This window comes from Oncorhynchus gorbuscha, linkage group LG07 (assembly GCF_021184085.1).
Source record: "Oncorhynchus gorbuscha isolate QuinsamMale2020 ecotype Even-year linkage group LG07, OgorEven_v1.0, whole genome shotgun sequence".
In the NCBI taxonomy this organism is placed as follows: Eukaryota; Metazoa; Chordata; class Actinopteri; order Salmoniformes; family Salmonidae; genus Oncorhynchus; species Oncorhynchus gorbuscha.
The window spans coordinates 79,870,447-79,898,368 of record NC_060179.1 but is presented as its reverse complement, the minus strand read 5'-3'; the positions used below and the strand labels follow the sequence as shown (position 1 = coordinate 79,898,368).

Genomic DNA, 27,922 nt, shown 5'->3' with positions numbered 1-27,922 from the left:
ATTTTATATTGATTGTTTCACTCGGGCGATTGATGAGGAGGGACACTAGGGTACGGACTTGTTAGCGTGTAACGCCCGGTGTTTGAATTGTGGGATGGAGTTTTGTTGACTCTTGTCCAGTCAGTCAATTTTTTAATCTCTGACATCGGTCTATTTTTGTTAAACAACGAAATACATCGGGAGCACAAAACCCGAACATCAATGGCAGAAAACATGGTGAGTGTGACAACACATTGCAGTTATTGATAAAACATTGTGTATTGTTAGCCGGCTTTAGGTAGCTAACTTCGCTAGCTAACGTTACCGTAGTCTGGTTGTCGGAGTGATGAGGCAGCAGAATTAGCCACTTGCTAGCATCAGTACTAGAATGACAAGGCCTAGATAACTGCTAACTCACTGTTAGCAAGTTTAACTGGTCAGAAATGTTTTGAATTCAAATGTGCCCGTATGTACTGCTGTTTTTTTAGTTAACACTATCTTATTTAATTAACAAGGTCGTAGTATATTAACTTAATAACGTTATCTTTGTAACGTTGTTGGATTTTTAAAAAAAAATGCGTGGACGTTCACTTTGAGAAAGGGCACATTGTTGACTTTGTTAACTAGCTAGTTAGCTACATACAGTACTTGTGGTTAGCAAGCTAACTGGTTTTATCAACATAACCCTGGCCTCCTACTTTTTTTGTTGCAAGAAAGAAGCAACAGTTAGCTACATTTTGAGAAATAAAAGCTAGTCAGTGTTCATAGCTTGTATTCAACTTGTGGCAGAAAAAAATGACTAGCAAACATTAACTTAGTTAGCCACAATATCGGCTAGCTAACTTTAGCTAGTGTTGTTATCTTTAATCATTCGAGGTAAAACAACCACACTAAATTAGCGTAGGACCTGAAAACCAGTCACTGGTATTTTAGCCGGCCCATGGCATGATATAAGCTGCTCATGTCATTTAAAAGTCCCAACTAACTAAACTAGCTACTGTTCATTTAATATCACAACCACGTTATTGCTTGTGAATTATGACCCCGTGTGTCATGATAAAGATGAACGACAATGGTGTCAACGACCCTCCACCCATATTTATGCACTGTCATGGTCCACACACTGAAAGAGACTAGCTGAACAATCTTAACTAGCTACAGCAGTGTCATGTTTTCAGTGGGTTGCCGGTAACCAGCTCATGGTTAATCAAATGAGCTAATGAGTCATGACCAATATGGTTTCCCCAATGGATGTATTTGGTTTGGCAAAGCAATCTAAATTCAAGGAAACAACAATATGATGTGGAGAATGTAATGTTTTTCCTAATTTGCAGATCATCAGGGTTCAGTCCCCGAACGGGATGAAGAAGATCCCTGCCACCAAGAAGGAGACAGCAGCCGCGTTCCTCAATAAGGTATTTAAGTATGGATGCATGATATGAAGACAAACATTGGCTCTCAGTGGTACTCTAGGCTATATGGTTGGGCCGTGTACAACAAACAGCACTTCCCACAAACACATGGGAATCTTGTGGTTCTTTCTGTCATTCTGTTGTCATATTCATAGCACATTCTTTCCAACTGTGCTATTGACCAGCTAGCATCAGAAGATGGACATTTATGTCTATCACCCTGTGCCTAGCCTGTGCTCAACCTCTGTTAATTTATATATGAAGCAGGCAGCTCTGCAGGAAAGCGAAGATTTTTCAGTGTTTACCCCCCCCTTGCTTGTGCAGTTAATGGCATCCACGGTTGATGGATCTGATGCATGGCTCAGCAGAGATCTGTGTCTGTGTAGGGAAAGCTGTGAGTTATGTGGAGAGAGAATGGTGTGCAATGCAATGTTTTTAAACAGCATGCTATCAATAGATTCACCACAGCAGCTGCTTGCTATCCTGCCAGGATAAAACCCCTTGGGAGTACCTAGCTACCTTCCAGTAAGGGTTTTCCATTCCAAATCCACTTCATCTAGCCAGATTGTGTTTGGATGAAATGGATATGAATGTCTAACTGTGGCTTAGCAGCATTTAGATAATGACAGTGAAATATGGGCAACGCCTTGGGCACAAATGGACCTCAGTGACTGCGAGACAGTATTGGGTAGGAAATCTTAAGTGGGAGTCAAATTTCCACATCAAATGGTTGAATCAGGAGTGGCCGGCTGTTAGGTCACCGTGGAGAAGGGTTGCCTGCTGCAGTGCCTTATTAAAAATGCATGTCTTTGAGTTTAAAAAAGAAATGTGTGGCAGATCAGTGAGGGTATTTTTTTTTATTCCCTGGTCTCAGATGTACAGTCACTCAGTCAGTGATGGGGGAGAGATGGAAATGGAGAGTTTCATGAAGAGCTCAGAGAGGCATTAATTAACCCATAAGAGTCTTAAGCTGGGTGGGAAGGGTGTGAGTCTAGGAAGCTATATGGAATTGTGTGAGAAGGTTATACCAAGGATCATTTTGCTATTTGATTTAGAATTTTTAAGACCACTCGAGGTATCTTTTTGTTTGGTATTTTTCTGAACAATTTTTTTTTGGGGGGGGGGCTTTCTGCTATTATTGTGTTGAAAAACATATTCACAGCATGGAACAATAGATGGCCCCCGCCCCCCCCCCGAAGTGTCTGTCCTCTATATCTGAGAGATGTATATGAAAGCTCAGGAAATACACACACAACCGGTCAAAAGTTTTAGAACACCTACTCATTAAAGGGGTTTTATTTATTTTTACTATTTTCTACATTGTATAATGATAGTGAAGACATCAAAACTATGAATTAAAACATATGGAATCATGTATTAACCAAAAAAAGGGTTAAAAAAATCGAAATATATTTGTGATTCTTCAAAGTAGCCACCCTTTGCCTTGACAGATATGTACTCGCTTGACATTCTCTTAACCAGCTTCATGAGGTAGTCACCTGGAATGCATTTGAATTAACCGGTGTGCCTTAAAAGTTCATTTGTGGAATTGCCATAAACTGTTGCCACAAAGTTGGAAGCACAGAATTGTCTAGAATGTTGTAGCATTAAGATTTCCCTTCGCTAGAACTAAGGGGCCTAGCCTGAACCATGAAAAACAGCCCCAAACCAGGATTCCTCCTCCATCAATTCACTGAGCACTTCTCTAAGGCCATTCTACTGCCAATGTTTGTCTATAGCGATGTGTGGGGCTGAAATAACTGAACCACTCATTTTGAAGGGGTGTCCACATACTTTTGTGTGTGCACACTTTGCTCAAATGAAGTTGTTTGAAACCTGCCTTAGTGACACCTTTGCTTTAACCTTCCAGTTTGACAACATGGACATCCTCAGTCATTAATGTTTTTCCTGCTGATCTCTTGGAATTGTGACTTGTCCTTTTGTTGGTGAGATGTGACCAACAGTACAACAGAGTTGACTCTCTTTGCACCACTATAGCATTATGAATTTGATTAAATGCAAGAAAGCCCACTTAGGCTCAGCGGAAGTACTCAGAAGACTTGGATAGATCTTGGATGTCTCTGCGATAATGACCGTAGATCAGGCAACTCTGACAGTCTTACTTTCTCCTCTGTCAGCCTATTGTTTGGTAATCCACTTTGACAGTTTAATGGGTAGTGAAATTAAGTGGAGTGAACACTCTTTGTTAAACACACAGTTGATAGAAGGATTAGCGAGACATGAGCGATCTTCACAACCAGATTTCTTACAATCTTTGTTTTCCCTTTTTTATTTGTTATTTTATGGGCTTTTAATATACAATTAGACACTTTACTTTATACTACACTCATGATGTGCCATGCTCCAGGAGACAAGTGGCCCTACTTTTACCCTCAACAAAAGCTCATCGCTATCTAGTCTCTTCCCACAGCCGTGCCACGAGTCTGGCAAGCGAAACAGGACTAATCGTCATTACTCTGTTTCTACTGTCAGGTGGGCAAAGAGTTTGGATTCCCCTCCAACGGCTTCACCATCTTCCTGAACCGTAACAAGACTGACGAGATCCAGTCCCAGAATAAGACCCTCAGCCTGCTGAAGATCAAGTGAGTTAGGAGCAACATTGAGTTGTTACTATTAGACCTATTACATGCATCACTAGTTGTTAGACTGCTCCATTTAGCTATCTACACATGTTGTCATCAATATCGTCACTTCAGCATTTTATCTTGGATTGTCATTATGCTCATTTGTGTGGGTGAATTTAATGTGTCTAATTCTTCCCTCCCTCTAGACATGGAGACATGCTCTACCTATACCCCTCGGGCTCCCCGGGACCGGCAGGAGAGACCATGGACCTGGCCACGCCTCACTCGTCATCACTACCCTCTACCTCCCATTCGTCCTCTTCTTCATCGTCCATGATGTCACGCTCCCACTCGGCGCCCCAAATCTCTGAGGACGAGATCGATCAGTACCTGGCCAAGCAGGAGGGAAAGATCTACAGGAATAAAGATCCACAGCTGTAAGAGCTTTATATACTTCCTGTATGTTGTATTTAAGCAAAGATCTAGTGGAACAGTGATCCACAGCTGTACGATTTATATACAATACCAGTCACAAGTTTGGACACACCTACTCATTCCAGGGTTTTAAATATTTTCTACATTGTAGAATTATAGTGAAGACTTCACAACTATGAAATAACGCATATGGAATCATGTAGTAACCAAAAAGTGTTAAACAAATCCAAATATATTTGAGATTCTTCAAAGTAGCCACCCTTTGCCTTGATGACAGCTTTGGATAACCAGCTTCATGAGGTAGTCACCTGGAATGCATTTCAATTAACAGGTGTTCCTTGTTCATTTGTGGAATTTCTTTCCTTCCTAATGCGTTATGAGCCAATCAGTTGTGTTGTGACAAGGTAGGGGTGGTATACAGAAGATGGCCCTATTTGGTAAAAGACCAAGTCCATATTATTGCAAGAACAGTCCATCATTACTTTAAAACATGAAGGTCAGTCAATCCGAAAGACGTCAAGAACTTTCAAAGTTTCTTCGAGTGCAGTTTCTTCGAGTGCAGTTTCTTCGAGTGCAGTTTCTTCGAGTGCAGTTTCTTCGAGTGCAGTTTCTTCGAGTGCAGTTTCTTCGAGTGCAGTTTCTTCGAGTGCAGTTTCTTCGAGTGCAGTTTCTTCGAGTGCAGTTTCTTCGAGTGCAGTTGCAAAAACCATCAAGCGTTATGATGACACTCCCCCTCCGTAAGGATTGCCCAGAGTTAACTCTGCTGCAAAGGATACGTTCATTAGAGTTACCAGCCTCAGAAATTGAATGCCAAATAAATGCTTCAGAGTTCAAGTAACAGACACACCTCAACATCTACTGTTCAGAGGAGACTGTGTGAATCAGGCCTTCATGGTCGAATTGCTGCAAAGAAAGCACTAAAGGACACCAATAAGAAGAAGAGACTTGCTTGGGCCAAGAAACTTGAGCAATGGACAATAGACCGGTGGAAATCTGTCCTTTGGTCTGATGAGTCCAAATTAGACATATTTGTTTCTACCGCTGTGACTTTGTGAGACGTAGAGCAGGTGAATGGATGATCTCTGCATCTGTGGTTCCCACTGTGAAGCATGGAGGAGGAGGCCTGATTGTGTGGGGGGGGCTTTGCTTTTATTTTGAATTCAAGGTCACACTTAACCAGCATGGATACCACAGCATTCTGCAGCGATACGTCATCCCATCTGGTTTGCGCTTAGTGGGACTATCATTTGTTTTTTCAACAGGACAATGGCCCAACACACCTCCAGGCTGAGTAATGGCTATTTGACAAGAGAGTGATTGAGTGCTGTATCAGATGACCTGTCCTCCACAATCATCCGACCTCACCCCAATTGAAATGGTTTGGGATGAGTTTGACCGCATAGTGAAGGAAATGCAGCCAACAAGTGCTCAGCATATGTGGGAACTACTTCAAGACTTTTGGAAAAGCATTCCAGGTGAAGTTGGTTAAGAGAATGCCAAGAGTGTGCAATGCTGTCAAAGCCAAGGGTGGCTACTTTGAAGAATCTCAAATATAAAATATAGCAGGTGCTATTTTACGCAACCGGGATTTTAATCCAGGATAGCGGTCTCTGCTCTAACCAAGAAGATCTTGATCTTGACATCTAGCCACTTATCATGAGTTGTATATAATTTAGGTATACGTATAGTTAAAAGCAGAGGCTGTCGGTATTTCAAAATGCCCCGGTATAAGCGGTATGTCGCCCAAGCCTTCCACAGTCATATATAGTAGCATTAGGCATCTGGAATCTGCTTTGGGAGAGTGACATTTTTGACCCGAAGACTACTGTTAATTGACATTGGACTCGAGTGTTAATTGTGTACTGCGGTTTAGGGACTCAAAACAAACAAAAAAAAGATACCTAGCCATGTGATCAGTTATTGTCCTTTTCCCTCCGTTAAGTGTCGCTCACTCATCTTCAATCTGACACTCTTTCTACACACATCCAAGCTCTGCTCCTGCCTAGAGAAATGACTGATGGGATACAACTAACATAATCTGTAGAAGAGCTACATTCCTTGCCAAATAAAGTCCGCTTGATCACACATTCAAAATGGACTGGTTGATTTAAAAGTAGGGAAGTGTGTGTTCCAACCACAAGCTGTCGTTTTGGAGTAATAGATTATTTTTTTTTGCGAACTGCTACAGTGTAGCAGGATAGGTTACACTGCCCCAGGTTCCAGACTGAAATATGCAACAATAACATTGTTATTGTTAGAAGGCAAGTTGCTTATTCATTAGCCAAGGGGCCTAGTTTGGGTTCTTGTTTTAACAAAAGCCTGCCCATCTAGTTTTAAGCTCACTAATCAAACAGGGAAGCAGAAAACGCACCAAATCCGGGATTTTAGGCCTACTGGTTAAAAGGGGAGGCATTTGAGTGTTCTAATGCTGTTAACTGGAGGCACAGCTAGAACAATGACAGATATTTCACCGGATATATAAATGTGAAGCATCCGCCTGGCGTTTCCACTCACTACCAAATATGGTGAATATGAGAAGATAAAAGCAGAGATTTTTAGCTCACATTCTGCTAAAAAAAAAATCTTAGATTTTTAAACACTTGATGTCAATATAGATCTCGCCGGTCTCAATGTCAACAGTGAAGAGGAGACTCCGGGATGCTGGCCTTCTAGGCAGAGTTTCTCTGTCCAGTGTCTGTACTTTTGCCCATCTTTTTATTGGCCAGTCTGAGATATGGCTTTTTCCTTGTAACTCTGCCCAGAAGGCCAGCATCCCGGAGTCACCTCTTCACTGTTGACATTGAGACTGGTGTTTGCAGGGTACTATTTAAAGAAGCTGCCAATTGAGGACATGTTTCTCACTAGACACTCCAATGTACTTGCACTCTTGCTCAGTTGTGCACCGGGGCCTCCCACTCTTTCTATTCTGGTTAGAGACAATTTCTAAGTTCTTTGTTTCTGGCCATTTTGAGTTTTCAGCTGTGCTAACATAATTGTAAAGGGGTTGCACAATGTGTCATTGGAACACAGGACTGATGGTTGCTGATAATGGGCCTCTGTACGACTATGTAGATATTCCATAAAACAATCAGCCGTTTCCAGCTACAGTGGTCATTTAACAATGTCTGCACTGTGTTTCTGATCAATTTGATGTTTTAATGGACCCCAAACTATGTATGTATGTATGTATATATATATGTATATATATATATATATATATATTCTTTTCAACCTAATTTACATTACATAAACTGCAATGAAAATAGGTGGTCAGCTAGCTAGAAGGTGGTCTTTAATTGCAAAACGTACCATTTATTTACGGGGTGTCTGATGTTTGGGGGAAAATTAGCTAGGCCATTGACAATGCCTGCATATCAACTGCAATAATGTCTGTAGACTGGTGTTAGTGATGACGTACATCGCGCTTTATATCCGTGGCCCAAATAATGTGAAAGATGCATCAATTAATTAATCAAATGTATTTATAAAGCTCTTGTTACACCAGCAGGTGTTACAAAGTGCTTATACGGAAACAGTCTAAAACCCCAAACAGCAAGCAATGCAGATGTCGCCTCGGTGGCTGCCCTGTAACGTTGGCACGGCCGCGGTGGCTGCCCTGTAACGTTGGCACGGCCGCGGTGGCTGCCCTGTAACGTTGGCACGGCCGCGGTGGCTGCCCTGTAACGTTGGCACGGCCGAGGTGGCTTATTTGAGGAATGGATTTAGTTTAAACTAATTTAGTTTAAACGTTCACACCCATAACAGGAGCATCGATCCTACAACTAAGATATTTATATACATAAAGATCTATAGGAACAGAGATATTTATATACATAAAGATCTATAGGAGCAGAGATATTTATATACATAAAGATCTATAGGAGCAGAGATATTTATATACATAAAGATCTATAGGAGCAGAGATATTTATATACATAAGAGAGACTGTTGCCAGCTAGATATGTAATTGTATTAAGCCATTCAATTGTATCAGTGTATTGATTCAGTTCTTGTTTCAGGTGTCGGCATGGATCGATGGGAAAGTGCGTGCACTGTGTGCCCCTCGAGGTAAGTGCTCTTTCCTCCTTCATTCGTCCAACAATTATTGACTGTGATGCTTTTAATTTGTTTTACGTGTCAACTTTGCTGTGAATAATAATTGTTTTCTATCTGCCAGCCTTTTGACGAAGAGTACCTGAGTCATCTAGAGCCACCTGTCAAACACATGTCATTCCATGCCTACATCCGCAAGCTGACAGGAGGCGCTGACAAGTGAGTGGCTCTAGCCTGTAGCCTGGTTCTAGATCTGTCTGTATTGTCTTGGCAACATGTTTGCCATGACGATATCAAAATAATATACACTCTGTATTCTCTGCTCTTCTCCAGCAGGAGGATTGGCCACATCCACAAGCTCTTTGTCTTTATTCAAATCTTATTTTCCTCCACAGAGGGAAGTTTGTGGCCCTGGAGAACATCAGCTGTAAGATCAAGTCGGGCTGCGAGGGCCACCCTCCCTGGCCAGAGGGGATCTGCACCAAGTGCCAGCCCAGCGCCATCACCCTCAATAGACAAGTACACCCTATAACTCTCTCCACTTTACTGCCAAGGGTCCATCTCAATACTCCACTTTACTGCCAAGGGCCCATCTCAATACTCCACTTTACTGCCAAGGGCCCATCTCAATACTCCACTTTACTGCCAAGGGCCCATCTCAATACTCCACTTTACTGCCAAGGGCCCATCTCAATACTCCACTTTACTGCCAAGGGCCCATCACAATACTCTACTTTACGGCCAAGGGCCCATCACAATACTCTACTTTACGGCCAAGGGCCCAGCTCAATACTCTACTTTACGGCCAAGGGCCCAGCTCAATACTCTACTTTACGGCCAAGGGCCCATCTCAATACTCTACTTTACGGCCAAGGGCCCAGCTCAATACTCTACTTTACGGCCAAGGGCCCATCTCAATACTCTACTTTACGGCCAAGGGCCCATCTCAATACTCTACTTTACTGCCAAGGGCCCATCTCAATACTCTACTTTACTGCCAAGGGCCCATCTCAATACTCTACTTTACTGCCAAGGGCCCATCTCAATACTCTACTTTACTGCCAAGGGCCCATCTCGGGAAGTCTAAAGCAGGGATTCCCAAACTCGGTCCTGGGGTCCCCCCTGGGCACTTGTTTACATTTTTTAAAATTTGTTTTGCACTAGCACTATACAGCTGATGTTAAAATAACCATTGAGCTTTGATTATTTGAATGCTCTGTGTAGTGCTAGGGTGTAAACCAAAATGTCCATCTAGAGAGGGGGGTGGGGCATGACCAAATTTGGCAAACTCTTTTCTAGAGTAGCTCCTCCTTGTTTTCTTGGCTTCATTTAGTCATTGGGTTTCACAGGATGGGTGATAACAAGGAATTATGGTGGATTGATGCTTACAAGGCTATTTGTTTTCACTCTTTCACCTGTCTACTTCTGTCACATCACTTAAGATTAGAAAAGGGCACAAGGAGAGGAATCCACTGTAACCTATTGAAATGCACCTCCAAAGAGGTTTCTCAACCTCGTCTCATTTCCTAGTGGAGATGCATGATTTAATAACCCGCCTCATCCTCCCCGCCAACAGAAATACAGACATATAGACAACATCATGTTTGAGAACCACACCATCGCAGACCGTTTCCTGGACTTCTGGAGGAAGACGGGCAGCCAGAGGATGGGCTACCTGTACGGCAGGTATACGGAGCACAAAGACATCCCTCTGGCCATCAGAGCAGAGGTCGCTGCCATCTACGAACCCCCGCAGGTGAGTGTTCAGAGCTCTGGACTCAGTCCAATGGTTTGTTAGTGATTTGTAGATGTAGTAAGATTAATTCGCCACAGGGTGGCAGTAGGTTCACTTTCAATGGGTAATGGGTATTGACCAAGTGCTGCTGTTGCAGGAGCAGTATTTATCACAGACTTAAGTATAATCAGATCATTGTATCAAAAATACAAGCGCAACATGTAAACTGTTGGTTTCATGAGCTGAAATAAAAGATTCCAGAAATGTTACACACACACACACCACACACACACACAGCTTCATCGTCTCAAATGTTGTGCACAGGTGTGAGCATTTCTCCTTGGCCAAGATCATCCATCCACCTGACAGGTGTGGCATATCAAGATTAAACAGCATTATCATTACACAGGTGCACCTTCTACTTGGGTACAATAAAAGGCCACTAGAATGTGCAGTTTTGTCACACGACACAATGCCACAGTTGTCTGAAGGTTTAGGAGAGTGTGCAATTGGCATGATTACTGCAGGAATGTCCACGAGAACTGTTGCCAGATAATTGAATGACAATGGCAGTTCTTCCAACCGGCCTCACAACCGCTGACCACGTGTATGGCGGTTAAAGTTGTGAACAGTGTGCCCCTATGGTGGGGTTACGGCGGAGTTGCAATGAAAAAGCCATATATCAGACTGGCCAATCAAAAAATAAAAGATTAAGATGGGCAAAAGAAAAGACACTGGACAGAGGAACTCTGCCTAGAAGGCCAGCATCCCGGAGTCTCCTCTTCGCTGTTGACGTTGAGACTGGTGTTTTACGGGTACTATTTAATGAAGCTGCCAGTTGAGGACTTGAGGCGTCTGATTCTCAAACTAGACACTCTAATGTACTTGTCCTCTTGCTCAGTTGTGCACCGGGGCCTCCCACTCCTCTTTTTATTCTGGTTAGAGCCAGTTTGCGCAGTGAAGGGAGTAGGTCACAGCATTGTACGAGATCTTCAGTTCCTTGGCAATTTCTCGCATGGAATAGCCTTAATTTCTCAGAACAAGAATAGACTGAGTTTAAGAAGAAAGGTCTTTTCTTCTGCCTGTAATTGAACCCACATGCTGACGCTCCAGATACTTAACTAGTCTAAAGATGGCCAGTTTGATTGCTTCTTTAATCAGGACAACAGTTTTCAGTTGTGCTAACATAATTGCAAAAGGGTTTTCTAATGATCAGTTAGCTAATCCAAGTTTATTATTTTAAAAGTCAAACACAACGTGCCATTGGAACACAGGAGTGATGGTTGCTGATAATGGGCCTCTGTACGCCTATGTAGATATTTCCTAAAAACTTTTCCAGCTACAATAGTCATTTACAACATTAACAATGTCTACATTGTATTGGTGATCAATTTGATGTTATTTTAAATGGACAAAAACTGTCCTTGTTTTTGAAAATAAAGCACATTTCTAATTGACCCCACACTTTTGAATGTCATATATATATATATATATTCTTAGGCTATTGGAAACTACTTTAAGCTTGTGTATTTTTGTTTTTAAAGAAATGTTTATCCCAGATGTGTTTGATTTAGTTGGTTGAATTTGAGCTCTTGTGAATTCCTCTGTCCATCAGATTGCCACCCAGAACAGTCTTGAGCTGGTAGAAGACCCTAAAGCTGCAGCCGTGGAGGAGATCGCAGCCAAGCTGGGCCTGCGCAAGGTTAGACGACACCACAAGCTAAAAATATGGACTTTATTTTTTTCCCCATATCCTTTCCCTGATCCAGATTTTGAAACTGCCTATTACCCTCATATCTCTAAACTATTGTGCTCTTCAATATGTGTCCAGCTGACTTAGTGCCATATTAGTATTTTGATGTCACAATGTATCACAGCATTGGAGGGGTAGTATCCTCCTTCATCTGGGTCGTACCCCCTTCACTCACAGGGAACAGGTATAGAAGAACATATGGGTCGTACCCCGTCTCTCAGGGGGAACGGGTGCAGGAGAACAGCTGGGTTGTAATTCCCCTCTCAGAACAGGGGAACGGGTGCAGGAGAACAGCTGGGTTGTAATTCACCATCACTCAGGGGGAACGGGTGTAGGAGAACAGCTGGGTTGTAATTCCCCATCACTCAGGGGGAATGGGTGCAGGAGAACAGCTGGGTTGTAATTCCCCATCACTCAGGGGGAATGGGTGCAGGAGAACAGCTGGGTTGTAATTCCCCATCACTCAGGGGGAACGGGTGCAGGAGAACAGCTGGGTTGTAATTCCCTGTCACTCAGGGGGAACGGGTGTAGGAGAACAGCTGGGTTGTAATTCCCCATCACTCAGGGGGAAACTGGGTGTAATTCCCCATCACTCAGGGGGAACGGGTGGGTTGTAATTCCCGTCCTCCAACGGGTGCAGGAGAACAGCTGGGTTGTAATTCCCTGTCACTCAGGGGGAACGGGTGTAGGAGAACAGCTGGGTTGTAATTCCCTGTCACTCAGGGGAACGGGTGCAGGAGAACAGCTTCTATCTCAAGGCCATCCGACTGCTAAACAGCAATCACCAACTCGGAGGCTGCTGCCTACAAGGAGACCTAATCACTGGCCACTTTAACAAATGGATCACTAGTCACTTTAAACAATGCCACTTTAATCATTTGTACATATCTTACATTACTCATATCATATTTATTTACTGTATTTTATACCATCTATTGCACCATACCTATGCCGCTCGGCCATCGCTCATCCATATATTTATATGTACATATTCTCATTCACCCCCTTTAGATTTGTGTGTATTAGGTAGTTGTTGGGAAATTGTTAGATTACTTGTTAGATATTACTGCACTGTCGTAACCAGAAGCACAAGCATTTCACTACACTGGCATTAACATCTGCTAACCATGTCTGTGACAAATGAAATTTGATTTAAGGACAGCTACTGTCCAGTCTGACTGGCCCATCATTATAGACCCCTGGGGTCATGAGGCACTCATCAATATGGGGCGTTCCCTAGATTCCTCAGTGTTTACAGGATAGGGGCTTTAAACAGCTTCCATATGCCCTCAGGACATAGTGTATGTAATGTGGAGAAAGTTTTTACGCATCCGTCATGGATTTTTAGAAAGATGCCCAATCAGTGCATTCGAGAAGTATTCAGACCCTTTTCCCATGTTTTGTTATTTTTTTATATATATATGTGTGTATGTGTTATTCAAAAAGGGATAAAAAAAATTGATTCCCTCATCAATCTACACACAATACCCCATAATGACAAAGCGAAAATAGGTTTCTAGAAATGTTTGCTGATTTATTAAATGCGTGATACCTTATTTACATAAGTATTCCGACTCTATGAGAGTCAAAATTGAGTTCTGGTGCATTTTAATTATCCTTGATGTTTCAAACAACTTGATTGGTTACCCCTCTGTGGTAAATTAAATTGATTGGACACGATTTGGAAAGGCACACACCTGTCGATATAATGTCCCGCAGTTGACAATCCAAGCCATGAGGTCTTAGGAGTTGTCCGTAGAGCTCTGACACAGGATTTGTGTCGAGACACAGATTTGGGGAAGGGTACCATAACATTTCTGCAGCATTGAAGTTCCGCAATAACACACCTGCCTGGCCAAACTGGGCAATCGTGAGAGAAGGACCTTGGTCAGGGAGGTGACCAAGAACCCGATGGTCACTCTGACAGAACTCCGGAGTTTATCTGTAGAGATGGGAGAACCGTCCAGAACGGCAACCATCTCTGCAGCACTCCACCAATCAGGCCTCTGGTAGTGGCCAGACAGTGGAAGGAAACCTGGCACCATCCCTACGGCGAAGCGTGGTGGTGGCAGCATCATGCTGTGGGCATGTTTTTCAGGGACTGAGAGACTAGTCAGGATCGAGGAAATTATGAACAGAGCAAAGTATAGAGATCCTTGATGAAAACCTGCTCCAGTGCAGGACCTCAGACTGGGGCGAAGGTTCACCTTCCAACAGGACAACAACCCTAAGCACACAGACAAGACAACACAGCAGTGGCTTCGGGACAAGTCTCTGAATGTCCTTGAGTGGTCCAGCCAGAGCCCGGACTTCAACCCGATCGAACATCTCTGTAGAGACGCTGGCAGCGCCTGGCAGCGCTTGAGAGGATCTTCAAAGAATGGGAGAAACTCCCCAAATATAGGTGTGACAAGCTTTTAGTGTCATACCCAAGAAGACTCGAGGCTGTACTTACCAAAGGTGTTTCAACAAAGTACTGAGTAAAGGGGTCTGAATACTTATGTAAATTTGATATTTCTGTTATGTGTTTTATAAATGGGTATAAATTAATAATAAAAAACTTTTGCTTTGTCGTGATGGAGTATTGTCTGTAGATTGAGGGGGGGACAATAAAAATGGGGGTCTAAATGCTTCCTGAATGCAGTGTATGTTACTATAGCTGTCCACACTAACCAACCTTACTCGACAAAAGTATAATATATATTCTTAGTCCAACAATGTGGAGTTTGATGAGCTTGACTTTGCTTACCATAGTTTTCCTATGTGGTCTTTAATGAAGGTGGGGTGGATCTTCACTGACCTTCTCTCTGAGGACACCAGGATAGGCACGGTCAAATACACCAGGAACAAGGACTCGTACTTCCTAAGTGCGGAGGAGTGCATCACGGCTGGACACTTCCAGAACCAACAGTGTAACCCCTGCAGACTCTCACCCGACGGACACTTTGGGTCCAAGTTTATCACTGTGGTGGCCACAGGTACACGGACCTAACAAGGCCATCTTTTATTTGATTTTACCTTTATTTAACCAGGCAAGTCAGTTAAGAACACATTCTTATTTTCAATGACTGCCTAGGAACAGTGGGTTAACTGCCTGTTCAGGGGCAGAACGACCTTGTCAGCTCGGGGATTTGAACTTGCAACCTTCCGGTTACTAGTCCAACACTCTACCCACGAGGCTACCCTGCCGCCCCAAATGACTTCCACAACAGAATCCTACCAGACCAGAAGCAGGTGTAGATGTGTCCTAGTTGTCTGACTCGCTCTAAGCAGTAGGTACAGTTGAAGTCAGAAGTTTAAACACTTAGGTCATTAAAACTCGTTTTTCAACCACGCCAAAAATATAGTTTGTTAACAAGAAATTTGTGGAAAGTGGGTTAGGACATCTACTTTGTGGATAGCACAAGTTATTTTTCCAACGATTGTTTATAGACCGATTTATTTCACTTATAATTCACTGTATCGCAATTCCAGTGGGTCAGAAGTTTACATACACAAAGTTGACTGTGCCTTTAAACAGCTTGGAAAATTCCAGAAAATTATCTCATGGCTTTAGAAGCTTCTGACAGGCTAATTGACATAATTTGAGTCAATTGGAGGTGTACCTGTGGATGTATTTCAAGGCCTACCTTCAAACTCAGTGCCTCTTTGCTTGACATCATGGGAAAATAAAAAAAATGTCAGCCAAGACCTCAGGAAAAAATTTGTAGTCCTCCACAAGTCTGATTCATCCTTGGGAGCAATTTCCAAACGCCTGAAGTTACCACTTTCATCTGTACAAACAATAGTACGCAAGTATGAACACCATGGGACCACGCAGCCATCATACCGCTCAGGAAGGAGATGCGTTCTGTCTCTTAGAGATGAACTTTAGGGCGAAAAGTGCAAATCAATCCCAGAACAACAGCAAAGGACCTTGTGAAGATGCTGGAGGAAATGGGTACAAAAGTATCTATATCCACAGTGAAACGATTCCTATATTGCCATAACCTGAAAGGCCGCTCAGCAAGGAAGAAGCCACTATCCAAATCGCCATTAAAAAAAGCCAGGCTACCGTTTGCAACTGCACATGGGGACAAAGATCATACTTTTTGGTGAAACAAAAATAGAACTGTTTGGCCATAATAACCATTGTTATGTTTGGAGGAAAAAGGGGGAGGCTTGCAAGCTGAAGAACATCATACCAACCATGAAGCACGGGGGTGGCAGCATCATGTTGTGGGCCTGCAGGAGGGACTGGTGCACTTCACAAAATAGATGGCATCATGAGGTAGGAAAATGATATGGATATATTGAAGCAACATCTCAAGACATCAGTCAGGAAGTTAAAGCTTGGTCGCAAATGGGTCTTCCAAATGAACAATAACCCCAAGCATACTTCCAAAGTTGTGGCAGAATGCCTTAAGGACAACAAAGTCAAGGTTTTGGAGTGGCCATCACAAAGCCCTGACCTCAATCCTATAGAAAATGTGTGGGCAGAACTGAAAAAGCGTTTCTGAGCAAGGAGGCCTACAAACCTGACTCAGTTACACCAGCTCTGGAGGAATGGACCAAAATTCATCCATGTTGTAGGAAGCTTGTGGAAGGCTACCTGAAACATTTGACCCAAGTTAAACAATTTAAAGGCAATGCTACCACATACTAATTGAGTGTAATGTAAACTTCTGACCCACTGGGAATGTGATGAAATAAATAAATCATTCTCCTATTATTCTGACATTTCACATTCTTAAAATAAAGTGGTGATTCTAACGGACCTAAGATGGGAAAATTTTACTAGGATTAACTGTCAGGAATTGTGAAACGGAGTTTAAATGTATTTGGGTAAGGTGTAGGGAAACTTCTGACTTCAACTGTACATGGTGGACTTTGCTTTGAGGATAGTAAAACAGCACGTTGTTACAATACTTTACATTTTTCAAAATCTTTTTGTATTTATCTAAGCAAGTCAGTTAAGAACAAATGATTATTCTACAGTGACGGCCTACCCCGCCAACCCTAACCCGGACGACGCTGGGCCAATTGTGCGCCGCCCTATGGGACTTGAACCTGGGTGTTTTAATGACGAGTGTTTGCACCGGCCGACTCATTTCGTTAATGTGTAATAAGAACAAACCTCTAGCCCGCATTCTCCTAACGGCTCACTTCAAGTTTGGGATGTGAATGAAATGTTGTCCCATGGATTAATGAGATGTGGATATTTCACAATGGCCATGATTCTCTGAATATAATGTGGCTATCCCGGGTCTGCACTATTGTATAACGGATCAATCATGCTTGATGATGATGATGATGACTGCCTGTCTTGTGATTTTTCCAGGTGTTCTGTGAGGGTGACTTTGTGCCTCACTTCCTCTCCCTGCAGGTGGTCCTGATAACCAGGTGCACTTTGAGGGTTACCAGGTGTCTAACCAGTGCATGGCCCTGGTCAGAGATGAGTGTCTACTGCCCTGCCGAGACGCCCCTGAGCTGGGCTACGCTAAAGAGTCCAGCACAGAGCAGTACGTACCGGACGTCTTCTACAAGGTACAGTTACAAGGAGACGGTCACTAAAATCTCTCACCACTTCACTAATTTTACTGCTCCTAATGTTTTATTTTTTTGGGGCTAAAATGGCAGGAACAAAATGTTGATTTTAAACAAACAAAAACAAACAAAATGTCTCCCAGTAGATTGAGTTAGCCGAAAGGGAACTCTGTGTGAATAAATGGTGCTAGCTTGGACCTGAGGTAAACCGAATGGATTACTGCTTTATAGAACTAACAAAACATTTTCATCACATCTTTCCAAGAATGTGAGAATGACAGAATGAATGCAACCCAAAGATCTTAATCTCTCTGTTTAGAGCATTTATTTTTTAATTTGACCTTTTCTTTAACTAGGCAAGCCAGTTAATAACATTCTTATTTTCAATTAAGGCCTAGGAACAGTGGGTTAACTGCCTTGTTCAGGGGCAGAACGACAGATTTGTACCTTGTCAGCTTGGGGATTTGAACTTGCAACTTTTTGGTTACTAGACCAACGGAACCAAAATTTTGTGCACAACATTTGCGCGAAATAAGCTTTTGGTGCGTATGGAACATCTTGGTCCCTTTTTTATTTCAGCTCAGGAAACAAACACTTAACATGTTGCTTTCATATTTTTGTTCAGTATATATTCAGAGCCAAATCCCTCAAATGCTTAGAGAAGATCTTTTGTCAAGTGTTATTGAAGTGTTGTGGTTGCAGGTTCACTTGGCACATCTAAATTTAATTATGAGGTGTTACTATAGGCCAAGTGCTAACAGTCAGTATCTAAATAATGTGTGAAATGCTTGATAGTGTATGTGATCTAAACAGAGAGGTATACTTTCTTGGGAACCAGAGAATATTGATTAATCAAACTGTCTGCTCAAGAGGAAGAAGATTCTTTTGTACCTAGTAGATGCAGTGATCTATCTAGGAGAGCCAATGTTCCAAAAGCTGGGCCTAGAATACAAAAGATTCTGCTATGACTCTTGTGTGTGATGTGATTCAATACAAAAGATTCTGCTATGACTCTTGTGTTTGGGGCGGCAGGGTAGCCTAGTGGTTAGAGAGTTGGACTAGGAACCGGAAGGTTGCAAGTTCAAACCCCCGAGCTGACCTACTGCAAATTGAGAAATTATGACTAAACTCAACAAAAATAACTATTATGAAGCCAAGATGAATGATGGGGGAAAAAATCTTAGGAGTACTTTTTAAAATCATGGGCATAAAAACAAATGAATCTTTCATTGATTCATCTATTCCTCACACAACCATTTGGTGTTATTTTGATTCCTTCATTTTGATTCCTTCAATGATTATGATTCCTTCATTGGCGAAGGTGACAAACTTAGGCAGGAAATGCCAACAACTAACAGTGAGCGATCGTATTCATGCATCAAAAAAGAGAAAAGCATTGTAAGTTTTGAATTTTGTTAAGTTAGTGTGGGAGAGGTGAGAATTATTATTGATCAATACTTTTATACCTGGCATTGACGGCTTGGAAAGCTACTGAGGATGGTAGGAGTGGCCATAAAGTCAGCTATCTGTCATATCTTTAATCTGAGTCTAGAGGAAGGTGTTAGTTATCTGGCCTGGAGGGAAGCCAAAGTCATTCCGCTACCCAAGAGTGGCAAAGTGGGTTTTTACCAGTTCTAACAGCAGACCAATCAGCTTGCTGCCAGCAGCCCAGAACAGAGCGGCACATCTTGCTCTTCATTGTAATCAGAAGGCTAATTGAAATAATATCATTTCCAGTCTCTCTTGGTTAAGTGTTGAGAGACTGACTCACTTGTTTTTATGAGAAACAATGTTGTGAAATTCCAAATGGTTTGGGTAGTCTACTTACACACACAGCTCTGACACGTACACACACAGCTCTGACACGTGCACACACACACACAGCTCTGACACGTGCACACACACACACAGCTCTGACACGTGCACACACACACTCAGCTCTGACACGTGCACACACACACTCAGCTCTGACACGTGCACACACACACTCAGCTCTGACACGTGCACACACACACTCAGCTCTGACACGCGCACACACACACTCAGCTCTGACACGCGCACACACACACTCAGCTCTGACACGCGCACACACACACTCAGCTCTGACTCAGCTCTGCACACACACACTCAGCTCTGACACACACACACTCAGCTCTGACGCGCGCACACACACACTCAGCTCTGACGCGCGCACACACACACTCAGCTCTGACACGCGCGCACACACACACTCAGCTCTGACACGCGCGCACACACACACTCAGCTCTGACACGCGCACACACACACTCAGCTCTGACACGCGCACACACACACTCAGCTCTGACACGCGCACACACACACTCAGCTCTGACACGCGCACACACACACTCAGCTCTGACACGCGCACACACACACTCAGCTCTGACACGCACACACACACTCAGCTCTGACACACACACACTCAGCTCTGACACGCGCACACACACACACTCAGCTCTGCACACACACACTCAGCTCTGACACACACACACACTCAGCTCTGACACGCGCACACACACACACTCAGCTCTGACACGCGCACACACACACACTCAGCTCTGACACGCGCACACACACACTCAGCTCTGACACGCGCACACACACACACTCAGCTCTGACACGCGCACACACACACACTCAGCTCTGACACGCGCACACACACACACTCAGCTCTGACACGCGCACACACACACTCAGCTCTGACACGCGCACACACACACTCAGCTCTGACACGCGCACACTTACCCCACCAGACATGCCACCAGGGGTCTTTTCACTGTCCTCATTCAAAACAAATTCAAGGACCCAGTAGGTATTATATAGAGCCATGGAACTCTCTTCTGTCTCCTATTGCTCAAATGAACAGCAAACGTCTCTCCCCTATTTGACCTAGATATTTTGTGTATGTATTGATGTGCCATTGTATGTAGTTCTGTCCTTGTCTATTAATGTTGTGGGTGGTCCTTCTGTAGCTCAGTTGGTAGAGCATGGCGCTTGTAACGGCAGGGTAGTGGGTTCGATCCCCGGGACCACCCATACGTAGAATGTATGCACACATGACTGTAAGTCGCTTTTGATAAAAGCGTCTGCTAAATGGCATATATTATTATATATAATGTTCTGTATTATGTCATGCTTCATGTACGGTGTGGACCACAGAAACGGCTAATGGGCATCCTAATAAAATACCAAAATAACTATTGGAACAGTTACAGCTGTCGTATTTCTCTCCATTGATTGTCATTTTTCTTCATCCCCCTCAACAGGACAAAGATAAATTTGGCAATGACATCACATATTTAGCCCGGCCCCTTCCTGTGGAGTACCTTATCATAGATGTAAGTATGAAAGAATGTGGGTGTGTACATTTGCCATTTTTATGCAGGTTTAAAGAAGGGAATCAACCAATGACATGAGGAGTGGTAGGACAGGTTTTAGAGTTTAGGATACATAGCAGGGCAAGTCAACTTGAGTCAACGCTTCTGACCGTTTTAATATGAGTTCATTAACATTCTCCATCTGACTAGCAAGTGTTTCACATTTCTAGTTGCTGTGTGTGTTTTGCGAACAACTAAATTGTTCAACTGAAGGTTTGCCCGACGCTGTAACGATGTCTTTCTCCTTCCACAATAATGTTGTAAAATATTGGCAGCTCCACGCCATACAGAAATATCCAAATCACCAGAACTCTAACAACCTATCATGAGGTTGTTCTGTCCAATGATGAGCCCAAGAAAATAAACTAGATGGACTCGCCAAATATTTACTGGCACCAGCTGAGAGCATTTAGTTACTTCTCTTGTATTCCTCTGTGTGTCGTCTCGTGTTCCGCTCGTGGTCCTCTGTGTTGTCGTCTCGTGGTCCTCTGTGTTGTCGTCTCGTGGTCCTCTGTGTTGTCGTCTCGTGGTCCTCTGTGTTGTCGTCTCGTGTTCCGCTGTGTTGTCGTCTCGTGTTCCGCTGTGTTGTCGTCTCGTGTTCCGCTGTGTTGTCGTCTCGTGTTCCGCTGTGTTGTCGTCTCGTGTTCCGCTGTGTTGTCGTCTCGTGGTCCTCTGTGTTGTCGTCTCGTGGTCCTCTGTGTTGTCGTCTCGTGGTCCTCTGTGTTGTCGTCTCGTGGTCCTCTGTGTTGTCGTCTCGTGGTCCGCTGTGTTGTCGTCTCGTGGTCCGCTGTGTTGTCGTCTCGTGGTCCGCTGTGTTGTCGTCTCGTGGTCCTCTGTTTTCATATTCAACTGACATCTGTTGTCTTGGCTCTACATCTCATTGATGTCAAAGGGACTCTCCAAGGTGGAACTGTCCTTCCAGTCTGTTAACTCTTCTCTAACTAGCAGACTGCGCTATGGGATTCATTTAAGATATTCTTTGAGTTATGGTTTCGGAAAATGAGCAGAGGGACTCGGCTGTCCTATCTTCAGGGGGAAGCTGGTTCCACCATTGTTGTGCCAGGACAGACGTTTTAACTTGGCTCAGCGGGAGAGGTGGGGAGGGCCAAGAGACGAGAGGTTCCAGTCAGTTAACTTTGTTTGTCTATCCATCTCTATCCAGATAACCACCACCTTCCCCAAGGACCCCCAGTACACCTTCAGCTCCACACCACGCTTTCCCATAGAGAACAGAGACATCCTGGGAGAAACACAGGTACACATTGACACACACACACACACACACACAACAGCTAAATTGGTTGTTCTGATGTGAGGTTTGGTATTTTTGTTTTCTTTCTGTGGTTAAAGAATGACCTACATACAGAAGGCTCCGAAAAGTGTTTTTCTGACTTTTTTTTTACCTACTTTGGCAATAGCCATTATTTCTCTGTTTCGAACTGAACTGATCACATGATTGTCTGCCAATTCATCCTAAGAGTCCCTGGGCTATGGGGATCATAGGAAGTTATCATATTCCATGTTTCCCCTTTCCTGTGTGTGTATGTGACAGGATTTCCACAGTTTAGCTACGTACCTGTCCCAGTGCACCTCGACTGTATTCCTGGACATGGTGTCTGACTTCCACCTGCTCCTCTTCCTGGTCACCAACGAGGTCATGCCTCTCAGAGTAAGTTCTGCACAGACACACTCACATCGTACCCCACACACCCATACTGTCACTCACTCACATACAGACTTGTACACTAGGGTTGGGCGAATTTACAATTGCATTTTATCGACGAGAGAGAACAAAACAATTGCTAAATATACTAATGGAATAGGGAGTTTAAACAAATCATCATTTTATAACACTTAGAAAAAATGAACAATGTTAAACTAATAGGCCTATTAGGATATGCCTTTTACCTATCAAACTGTACAAATCCTAAATATAGACCTACAAGTTACAACATTTTAAGAAATGAGTGTGAACCAGGTAGATAAATAACCTAGAGTTGCGAGTGGAGGGGGGAAGAACACGTTGAAAATAAGTCATGGTTTGACAGAATATTTTAGCCTATCCTATGTATTTGGCCAATTTTTTTATTTTGATTTTACCTTTTTATTTAACTAGGCAAGTCAGTTAAGAACAAATTATTATTTTCAATGACTGCCTTGCCGATGAAGCTTGAACATATGAAGTGTTACTCAGTGATGTTTTGGGGGATTTTTTTCCAAACATTATGTTTTGTATTCAGGACATAAATGTAATTTCTTTGGCACATTTTACTTTATTGCAAACAGGATGCATGTTTTTTGAATATTTATTTTCTGTACAGGCTTCCTTTTCACTTTCATTTAAGTTCGTATTGTTTAGCAACTACAATGTTGATCCATCCTCAGTTTTCTCCAATCACAGCCATTAAACTGTGAATTTTAAAGTCACCATTGGCCTCATGGTGAAACCCCAGAACTGTTTCCTTCCCCTCTGGCAAATGAGTTAGGAAGGACGCCTGTGTCTTTGTAGTGACTTGGTTTATTCATACAGCACCCAAAGTAATAATGTCACCATCCCCAAAGGGATAGCCAATGTGTTTTTGTTTTTACCCATCTACCAATAGGTGCCCTTAACTTGTGATGCATTGGAAAACCTCCCTGGTATTTTTGTGGTGGAATCTTTGTTTTGAAATTCACTGCTCGACTGAGGGACCTTGAAATTGTCTGTATGTGTGGAGTACAGAGATGAGGTAGTCATTCAAAAATGTCACTCACTTACATAGTGAGTCCATGCAATTTGTGACACATTTTTACTCCTGAACTTATTTAGGCTTGCCATAACAAAGGAGTTGAATACTTATTGACTCAATACCCCATAATGTCAAAGTGGAATTAAAAATATAAAATCTTAAAATGTTTTGTGTGTAGGCCAGTGACGCAATCTCAATTTAATCCAAGCTGTAAAACAACAATGTCTCAGGGTGTGAATACTTTCTGAAAACACTGTATGTTCAGGTCATTATCTCCTGAAAAAATGTAATGTAGTTGCTAGTAGAATGTTAAAATATAAATGTCACCTGTAAAATAGTTTGTCGTTTTGCAACTAAACCTCCATTGCACTGCTTTGTAACACATTTTTGCATAGTTGTCGTTATCTGCTCTTAAGTTCATAGTTCACTTCTGGAGCCAGTTTTGTCAACAAGCTTTGGGGCTTGGAGATATGGTGTTTCTGTTAGAAGCCATGCTGTGGGCATGTTCTCCTCTCGCTTGCTTCTCATAAGTGGCTTGCACTGTCAGCTGCATGGGCGCAAGTAGCCTGGCTAGCTATCTACTGCTCCTTTTGAAGATTGAGAGGAGCAAGTCTGTCTAGTAATATGCCAATCTGTATATGACGTGAGACACATTTTGATACCGAAGTGACAAAAATGTGTTCTAGTATTAAAAAAACGACCACAGTTTCAGTATACCGCGAACAACTGTTTTTACAGGAAGATGGGACAATATTTCCTTCCAGACATCGTCCAACCGTATTGCGAGCACACACACCCACACACATCCACACGCCCTCACACACTCTCAAACCAAAAACATTCAAGCACTGTTTTGTTTTGTTGTCACGCTACAAAAGGTTCAGATTATCACCACACGTTTGTTCAATGTGGAAATGATTGTGTATTTGTCAACAGTACTCCTCCCCCCCTTTATCTCTTTGTTAATGGCAACTTGGCTCTAAATCCTTGATTGATGTCATCTATCGTTAACATTCGTTAAACATCTATCGTTAAAAATCACAATGTTTCCCTGCATTTCATTGGGGTTATCTTGGCGTGGCCAGAAAAGAGTTACGTAATGTTTTTTTTTTTTATACCCAAATATGTTCTCATTATTTGTTCCCAGGACAGCATTGGTCTGCTGTTGGACGCTGTGAAGACGAAAGACGAGGAGCTGGCTCAGACCTGGAAGAAGTCTGAGCAGTGGGCCACTATCGAGCAGTTGTGCAGTAAGTACCTGTAGCTCAGTTGGTAGAGCATGGCGCTTGTAACGCCAGGGTAGTGGGTTCGATCCCCGGGACCACCCATACGTAGAATGTATGCACACATGACTGTAAGTCGCTTTGGATAAAAGCGTCTGCTAAATGGCATATATTATTATTATTATATTACCTCTGGCCATCCAGGCAGGGCACTGACATGCCTTCGTTGAAATGATTACATTTCTGTCACTGTTGAAGAGTAATTATTATTATTTTTTTTCTTAATTCCATTATTTTACTTTTAGTTTTGTTTGTATTGTTGTGAATTGTTAGATACTACTGCGCTGTTGGAGTTAGGAACACAAGCATTTCATTACACCCACAATAACATCTGCTAAATATGTGTATGCAACCAATAAAACTTGATTTTGGGTCTGATTTTAAAGTGATTGAGTTAAACTTGTCTTTCATTCAATTCAGTAGAACTTTATTGACCACAAAGATACATTTGGTTGGAGCTCCTTTCATGTATCATCCCTACATATAAAAAGGAAATCTGAAAAGTCCTTCCTGGTAAGAGTCCCTGACCCCTCTCTCCCTCCTCTCCTCAGGCACGGTGGGTGGGCAGTCATCGGGCCCTCAGGAGTACGGGGCCATGGGCGGGGGCCCCTCTACCCCAGCATCCTCCTCGGCGATGTGGTCTTGTCTCCACTGCACCTTTATGAACCAACCAGGCACAGAGCTCTGTGAGATGTGCAGCCTGCCGAGGGGTTAATAAAACCCCTGCCCTGGCCCCCATGGTTCCTGAACACCTCTACCCACCCGCTTCCCTTATCCACCAACTACTTCGCACCGGGATTGGATACTGCAAACAGCTGCGTGATTGGATGTCTCCTCTTGCCCCCCCCCCCTTGTCCATTCAATCTCAGACTGCTGTGGGGTAGACAAGCGCAAAACGATGGCATTTGTTTACACCAAATCAAATGATTTAACAAATAATGACTGTGCTCATCTCTCTCACGCGCTCTCTGCCGTGGCCCCTGACTGAGACTGGCTGGGACATGTTTAGCTGAAAGCACTTAGGCAACAAGGCTTCTTCCCTCTTCCTCCCCATGGTTCCTCACGTTCCTCCATGACCTGGCGCCAATAAATGTTGCTGTGCTTCAGGGACAACAGCAAAGGAAAGACTCAATCATTTTAAGTTATATGTCACTCACACCGACCGGTGCACCCTCTCGCTCTCGCGACTTATTCTGGAAAGTCTGTGTAAATAATATACATTCCTTGAGGAAGGATTGATTGCTGTTTTATTTAATTGCACATGAAGCGTTTTGTTTTCCTGATTGTAGCTACAGTAGATATCGGGTGTGTTTTTCTCATTTCTCCCAAGAGTTATCAGACACCGACGGTCCATCCAGAAGATCTCTTGATTGGCCCAAACCTCTTCACAGAGTTATACAATTAACCTATCAGGCACTGTCATAAACCTAGCTGTTTTACTTGAGTGTTTTGTATTGCAGTAGTGATGTGTTCTCGGTTGCTCAGGCACTTCCCCCCTAAGTTGATGCCCTGCCCTCAGGAGTGAGTTTGGAGTGATGGTCCTAGCATTTAATGAAACCATTCAATTTTGGGTTATTTGGTAAGTTTGATAAAGTTTTGAAGCTTTATAGTACGCCATGTTTGTTTTGTTGACAGCTTTGAGATGCTTGCTTACTGGGTTAGCTACCAACACGGCATCCCTCTCTTTCTCTCCTTCCCTGTCTTGCATCGGTTCTCCTCTTTCGACTGGCGCCCGTCTAGGAGGGGCCAGAGAGGTATGGAATGCTTTTTATTCCTCCGACGTTCCCTATGGATCTCTATCACTCTGCTTTCAAAGACACTATAGGTCACAGGTCAACATAGCGGAGAGAGAAAGATGCCTTAATGGTCCCATGCCTCTTAGCAGGCCAATGTGCTGTGCACCTGGGATGGAGAGAGGAAGAAAGATGGCAAGGGAAGCAGGGGGAGGGGGAAAAAAGAGGGATTGTGTGAAAGAACTGGGAAAGGTGGTGGCCAGGCAGGGCTAAAGAGCTCATGGTGTGTTTGCTTCTGTTACGGAGAACCAATATTTTCTCTCCACACTAAAAAGCTGTAAAACTGAACTCATTCCAACAGTAATTATTTGACGTCAAATGACTTATGTCCACAGCACAATCATTTCAGTAGGGAATGTTTTCTCTTCTCATGTCCCCTTTTTAGATCTAGGTACACCATTAATGTCTGAGAATATGAATGGGTTAGTGGTTAGCATGAACAAGTACCTATTCCACAGTGTCTCTTGGTCAGCACAGGGGAGGTGTCTGTGTTATTTCACACAGAACGCTGATTGAATTAATTCAGCTTTATATTCTCATAAAGTGGCCAAACCTTGACCCTGCTATTTTGATGGCATTCAATGAAGTCTTCGGTTTGAATTTTTTTATTTTTTTTTGTTAGATATTTACTCCCTAATTTGACACTGTAGCAGTCAGATTTAGTCTTACAGATACCTCAACTTTTTCCAGCCTTCAGGTATTTCCTGGACAGGGATATATGTAGCGAGCACATGTCCAAGCGGTTGATCCTGTCGTCACTTGAGGTTTTCCTCCATTTTGGAGCTGATATCAGTAAATGATCCTTATCAGTTGAATGGAGAAGAGGGGTCATGGGTTTCAAATTATACTTTCTTTTATCCCAGATTAGTTTTTTTTTTGTGTAAGTGCTCTGGAGTCATTTCCATTGAAAAAGTTGAGTTTTTTTATTTTGTTTTTATTTGAGAATGGTTTAAGGTTATTTTGCCCATTTTATATCCACTTCCCCCTGTGTGAGTTGTTGAGAACGATTATCTTAAAATGCATAAAATAAGTCCCCGATCTGATCCAGGGAGTTGCGTGTGGGGCTTGTTGATGCTGAGTTTCAGCCATACGCAACGCCTTGGACCAGAGCTACATAAATCCTAACTTCCCACTCTGAGCTGAAGAACTGGACCCTGAAAGAAAGTTGTATGATGCTGTAGACCTGGATTTTAATTTAATATCAGAAATACCAGTAAAACAATAAACAATTCCTATCAATGAA

General features: G+C 43.0%; 1 protein-coding gene across 1 annotated transcript; it reads left to right on the top strand.

Annotated features, from left to right (window-relative positions):
- The first annotated feature begins 21 nt into the window (after positions 1–21).
- Positions 22–27,922, top strand: nploc4 (NPL4 homolog, ubiquitin recognition factor). Its single transcript, XM_046357582.1, has 16 exons — positions 22–216; positions 1,314–1,394; positions 3,885–3,994; positions 4,183–4,413; positions 8,431–8,479; positions 8,589–8,683; positions 8,860–8,983; positions 10,041–10,220; positions 11,815–11,901; positions 14,732–14,930; positions 17,318–17,478; positions 20,764–20,835; positions 22,037–22,129; positions 22,427–22,543; positions 24,751–24,853; positions 25,438–27,922. Exons 1-16 carry the CDS (start codon positions 202–204, stop codon positions 25,599–25,601), a joined length of 1,881 nt encoding a protein of 626 aa, XP_046213538.1. The 5' UTR covers positions 22–201; the 3' UTR covers positions 25,602–27,922.

Coding starts and splice junctions, on each gene's coding strand:
- nploc4 (XM_046357582.1), top strand. Junction 1,395..3,884: donor CAGCCGCGTTCCTCAATAAG/GTATTTAAGTAT, acceptor TTCTACTGTCAG/GTGGGCAAAGAGTTTGGATT. Junction 22,130..22,426: donor ACATCCTGGGAGAAACACAG/GTACACATTGAC, acceptor TGTATGTGACAG/GATTTCCACAGTTTAGCTAC.